Source organism: Prunus mume, linkage group LG3, assembly GCF_029339155.1.
Source record: "Prunus mume cultivar Tortuosa linkage group LG3, ASM2933915v1, whole genome shotgun sequence".
In the NCBI taxonomy this organism is placed as follows: domain Eukaryota; kingdom Viridiplantae; phylum Streptophyta; class Magnoliopsida; order Rosales; family Rosaceae; genus Prunus; species Prunus mume.
The window spans coordinates 6,287,987-6,293,986 of NC_142700.1; the positions used below are offsets into that span (position 1 = coordinate 6,287,987).

Consider the following 6,000-nt stretch of genomic DNA (forward strand, 5'->3'; position numbering starts at 1 on the left):
CGAAGAAGCTTATTCCCTAATATAGTTTTTGGATGACCTCTTGGCTCTTTTAGTTTGATGATTGGTATTTCAATTATTTTGTTATTCGATCTACATGCCTTTGTCATTTAGGAAAACATGAAATTAATCATGTCTTGGTGACCTGTATATCTGAAAGTTTATGCCAAGATAGAGTTGCCACTGGTTGCATGAAAGGGGAAGAACATGGCATTAAGTGTCATTGGTTGAGAAGGGGGAGGGATATTACTTGTGCATATTGTGGGGGACAAATCAAAGTCAACATGTTTATCTTCTTAAGTTCACATTGCACAAATTCAATTCTTTGTGCATCATGATTGAAACGAAAAGCATGTGCTACCTCAGTCTTGATTGTTCATGTGCACTAAAGCATGAAATTACTTTTGGCTTCCCTACAGTATTTGTAAACTGTAGAACTTGGAAATCTCTTAGCCGTGGAAATGGTTTCGTGTGGGTTGGGGTGTGTGAACCATACTAATCAGGCCGCCATATAAGCAATGGTAAGTCATAATTAGCTCTTAATCAAGAGAATGCAGTCCAATTTTGTAAATTCGTAACTTCTTCCTGAAATGTTTTCCTGCTTTAAAGGCTTTCCTTAGCAAAAGGGGGAAGGGAGGTTTTTAAAATGCCTTTGTAGCTGTTCCTGGACTTTTGCTAGGTTTGCCCAGTGGATTTTGAAAGAAAGGTTAAGGTGATTTAAGTTTATTTTCATATAGAAAATGTCATAGAACTTACATTTGCGTTTCAATGGTGAAGTTTTTCAGCAGGCTTTCTACTCCGAATCAGCAGCTTATGCAAGACACTGACCGAACCAAAGCAAATGTTATGGTGTTTAACAGTACTTAATTCCTAAAGCTTTGGATGGGTGGCAATGTAGTTGTTTGTCGCTTAATTTACAACAATGTGTTTATTCCGTGTAGTTTTGGAAATGGTGTTTATTACATCTATTGTAGTGAAACTTACCCAAATGAGAAAGGGTGCTGGGGGAATTTGGCATTAGAAATCAAGCCTGTCTAAGTATTTTATATATGCACATTCTTTTCATAAAACCAAAAAATAAGCTTTAGTAAAATCTGTACAGAGAGAAACCACTCAAGATTACCCAAATCAACGTGTTTTGGGTAAAGAAAAACACTATAAAGGCACAGGAATGGGGCTGTTCAAATTATCCTTAGATCTTTAGTGACGACTTCGATAGCCGCTTCTAAACGGTAATTTTGCGATGGCTAACGGCGAAACAAATCGCCGCTAAATGATGTTTGAAAAATATCCACCTTAATTTCGTCACGAAATGTCCATGAAACGTTGCAAGTCGCCGCAAAAGACCTGAAACCGTGGTTTAAAATTAGATGACCTAGTTTTTGCTGACTGAACTGTTTTTCCATCTGTAAATCTGATTCTGACTTGGGTCCGAAGTTCACAGTCCAATCAAGAATGTTGTTTTATAGCGGAATACTGCTACATGTATTGAGAAACGAATAATGCAGTTTACCAAAAGTTCGTCTTTAGACATTTGTAATTCAGATCCAACTCATTCCATAGACATTTGCAAAATCATCTTGAACTGACAAGTGACAAATTCCTAACTGATATAACATGTAAATACTGTGTGCGCATCTTGAGTTCAAAGAATCAATAAACCAATAAGACCAACAAAGAACAGGATATACATCTAGTATATATTTATGCACACACAAAAAATATTTACAAGAGACAATGAACAAATTAATAGTGGTTTAGATTCCTTAAACTACATCATTAGACGCTAGCGACATGAAGTCAGTCAACTATCGTCCATCATACGGCATTACCATTTGGATTTGAATGCTATCGTACCCACTGGTTGTACCAATAGTTGCACCTCTAGAACCAAAATCACCTCTAACATCCACAAAATAAGCGTCTGAATTCATAGCTGAACCAAGTAAGTACTCAGTGTCTTCTGGACTTGAAACTTCAGATTTTCCCCATGGTTGCTTTGGTGTAACTCTCATTCCCTCTAGCTCCATTGCTACTTCTTTCATGCTAGGCCTGTCCTGCCCTTTTAACCTTACACATCTTTTTGCGACTTCTGCCACCTTTTTTAGTGTCTCAACGTTTCTCTCGTTGACTATGTCATCATCAAGAACCTCATTCAAGCGATCTTCCTCCATGAAACGAACAAAGAAGTTTGCTAGGTTTCTGTCCTCCTCGGGCCTGGCGAATGAAAGTGCCACTTTGCTTGTCAATAGCTCCATAAGGACAACTCCGAAGCTATAGACGTCACTCTTTTCCGTCAGTTGATTTGTAAGGAAGTATTCGGGGTCTAAGTATCCAAATGTTCCTTGCACTAACGTTGTTAGTTGAGTTTGATCTAGAGGGATCAATCTTGAAGCTCCAAAGTCGGACACTTTTGCCGTGTAATGTTCATCCAATAGTATGTTTGTTGCTTTCACATCTCGGTGGATAATTTGCATGAGAGCAGAGGAGTGTAAGTATGCTAGTGCTCCTGCTGTTTCTGTCGCTATATTCAATCGCAGCTCCCATGAAAGTGATGATCTTTTACCAATTTTTTTATGGATGTGCTCAGAAAGAGTGCCCTCAACGATGAACTCGTAAACCAGTAATGGCGCAGGTGTCTCTAAACAACAACCTAATAACCTCACCACATTTCTGTGCTTGATTTGAGAAAGAACAATCACCTCATTAATAAAAACGTCACTCTGAGCTGGCGCACCATTAACTTTTGACTTCTTTATGGCAACCACGCTGTTATCTGGTAATATTCCTTTGTAAACCGTTCCATAGCCTCCTTCACCAAGGATTCTACTTTCGTGGTAATTGTTCGTGGCCTTCTCAAGTTCTTCTGCTGTAAAGAGTTTTGTTGTTTCCATAGAGCCTCCTTGACTAGCGAGTTGTTGTTTTAACAATAAGCCACCATTTTCTTTGAAGTATTTCTCTTTGAGTTTGATGAACTTTCTTTTCTGCATACCCCAATATATCCATAAACTTCCAACCACTAAAAGCAAGAAGCCTCCACTGGCACCTGCCGATTAAATAAAATTTCTTTTTTAGGATAAAGGTTTTCATCAAAGTGATATATTACGAACAAAAATGAGTATCACAATTAAAATTTGGTATTGAAATGCCTATGACGCGTGTTAACATGTAAATTAAAATGCTTACCCAATGAAATACCGAGCAGGAGAATAATCTTTGATCGATTGTTGTCTTTGATGCAAGTCTTTTCATTCATGCCATCATTTTTGTATCCTTTGGGACATTTACAAGAATAATTTCCCAGTGAATTTATGCACTTTCCAATACTGCAGGCGTTTGAATTCTCGCACTCATCAATATCTGAAAGTCAGTGAGGAAAACCAATGGTAAAAACCCAATTTTAGCTTTTCTAGTAACAACTTTATAAACAAAAGATATGCTTTCTAATGAGAATCAAAAGGGATTGCTTAGGGTAAATCCTCAATCCGATCGACGCTCCGAGCCATCCATTTGTTAAAGAATTCATTTAGGATCATCCATACAAAACAAATATCACCGAATCATCATAAAGTATTTAGCTATATGACTATGATCAAATTAATATAAAGACAAATGTTATGATCACTAAAAGTGTTCTTGATAATAACAATCAAATGGTTAAAATAAATTCATTTTATCTTCTTTTTTGGCAGAAGTAGTATTCTTAGATGGGATATTCTAAAACCTTAGATGGTTATGGAAACACTGAAACACATACCTTGGCAACCATCTGGGTGGTATGGATTCCCATGGTAACCTGGCATGCACTTGCAAATGTAACCTGCAGACCCAACAGTAGTACAGTTGCTATTTCCCTTGCATGCAAAACCTTCGCTCTTTTGAGCTGCATCACATGACTGATTCCCAATTTCCCAATTAAGAGCCGCGGGAAGCAAGGTTCTGTTGTTGAGCTGTTGAAAACTTGTACCATTGAATTCGAACTGGCCATCTTGCACAATAAACGAGTAGCTGCAGGGGTTGAAGTCCCAAATACCCGTGTGATTTCTAAAGCTTTTCAACGTGACCGTCTGATTCTTTAGCCCGCTAGGGATGGAAGTTTGGCAGCAACCAACGCCAGAGCAAGTGTTCTGCCCGTCAACAGCGTTGTCTAGACTATCACATATGGACATGCACCCCGTCGTGAACTTCTGGTCCTCTCGGTAGCCGCTGAAAAACGAGTAAGTGTCGCAGCCAAGGGCGTAGAACTTGTTCTTGGTATGAGAGATGGTGTAGGGAGGAGGCACCCACAGCCTGGGGACGTTGCGGCCAGTCGGGTTGCCCTGAGCGTCGTAACAGTCTTCGGCAACGTACTGAAGTATTTGGAGCTCACCCTCCTCAATGGAAAAGTTGGTGATTATGATATTGCTTGTCAACAACTGTACTTTTGGGTGCTGGGAGGATTGGTTGCAAGTGATGTTGAATTGGGGTTGGAGGTAGCAGCCAGGGCCTATGCCAAAGGGATATGGGATTGAGAGATTGCCACAATGGTCTTGGCAGCCAGGGAGGGCTTGAGCTGCTGTTGGAATTGGAGTTGCTAATAACAATATCACAACCAAATCCGCCACTACCACAGAGAGTTGAAGAATAAGTAGCATCCTCGTATATGCTACAAATTGTGTTTATGTTTTGGGATGGTTTTTGAGTGTGAAGAAAACAGCCAACAAGCCTGTTCTTTTATGTGGAAGGAAATTAAGACGCGTACTGGCACATTGGGTTAGGGAAAATTGTCTTCCTAATCTTAATTAACTGCCATTTGTCTCTGTTAATGTTTTTCTTTTTCACCCCAAGTAGGCCTCGTCCCCTGTTATTTTCAGGAATTAGTATAAAGAAATGCAATAAAACATCCGACTTGGAAACTAGTCAACAAGCGACGGCGGGGGGCGAAGTCAAGTCAAGTAATCTTATATATGGCACGAAAGATTGCCGATGAAGACCTAGCTAGTTAACTTAGGGAGAAATAAAATACATTAATAGAAAGAAGTGAATTTATTTGTTTGTTTACTTGATATTAATCAAATCATGTTTTTTTTTAAAATAAGAGATTTTTAAACAAGAAGGAAAAGGTTGACCAGTAAACCTCCAAGAACTTATCAACCTTCACTGGTTTCTAGAAATATAAGAAATTGTAGATTTGATTAAGTCGGGTAATTTTTGATCAAAATGAATTACTGGGTCAACTTTGACCAAACATTAAAAACTTTTGATCCTAAATTCTCAAGTGATCATATATCACTGGCAGAAAGACATCTTGAATTCATAACATATCCATACAAACCAATAAGACCATCAAAGAACAACATATTGGTTTATTTCTAGAATACATCACAACTAGACCCTAGCAATCGATTATCGCCCATCACCATATGCCATTAACATCTGGATTTGCATGTTGTCATATCCACTACTTGTGCCACTAGGATGACCACAATCTGCTGCTGTAACATCCGCACGATAAGCATCTGACTTGCGTGAACCAGGCAAGTGCTCGGTCTCTTCTGGACAATCAGCTTTCCCCCATGGATGCTTTGCCATAATTCTCATGCCTTCTAGCTCCAAGGCTGCCCCTTTCATTGTAGGCCTTTCCTCCCCTTGTAACCTCAAGCATCTTTTCGCGAGAATGGCCACATTTTTCAGAGTCTCAATATTTCCATCGTTGACTATGTCATCGTCAATAATATAATTCAAGCGATCTTCCTCCACTGAACAAACAAAGAAGCTTGCTAGGTTTCTATCTGCCTCAGGCCTGTCAAAACAAAGTGCTATATTGGAATATGTACAGAGTTATTTCCTTAATTTATTATTATGTTGGCTGAGTGGAGTTAGTTGTCTTGGGCTCTTCATGAGTGTAGCTTGGTACCTGATGTGTGCATTAATTGTTTTCAATTGGCTGTTGTATGAGTGCTCTTTATGTACCAGAGAAGCTAATTCTCTGTTTATGATGAATATGAGTTTCTTCCTTCTTCT

At 39.0% G+C, this 6,000-nt stretch overlaps 1 protein-coding gene across 1 annotated transcript; it reads right to left on the minus strand.

Moving 5' to 3' along the window:
- Nucleotides 1–1,711: 1,711 nt before the first annotated feature.
- On the minus strand, nt 1,712–4,692 carry LOC103325258 (putative wall-associated receptor kinase-like 16). The gene is made up of 3 exons (XM_089049408.1): nt 3,755–4,692; nt 3,184–3,357; nt 1,712–3,043 (listed from the first exon to the last, which is right to left on the minus strand). The coding sequence occupies exons 1-3, from the start codon at nt 4,629–4,631 to the stop codon at nt 1,806–1,808; spliced, it is 2,289 nt and encodes a 762-aa protein (XP_088905534.1). The 5' UTR covers nt 4,632–4,692; the 3' UTR covers nt 1,712–1,805.
- Between the last annotated feature and the right edge of the window lie 1,308 nt (nt 4,693–6,000).

Excerpts from the sequence above, each read along its gene's own strand:
- LOC103325258 (XM_089049408.1), bottom strand. The coding sequence starts at position 4,631 with ATGCTACTTATTCTTCAACTCTCTGTGGTAGTGGCGGATTTGGTTGTG. Across the intron at positions 3,358-3,754 it reads CCACCCAGATGGTTGCCAAG|ATATTGATGAGTGCGAGAAT; the intron begins GTATGTGTTTCA and ends ACTGACTTTCAG. Across the intron at positions 3,044-3,183 it reads CCTGCTCGGTATTTCATTGG|GTGCCAGTGGAGGCTTCTTG; the intron begins GTAAGCATTTTA and ends TTTAATCGGCAG.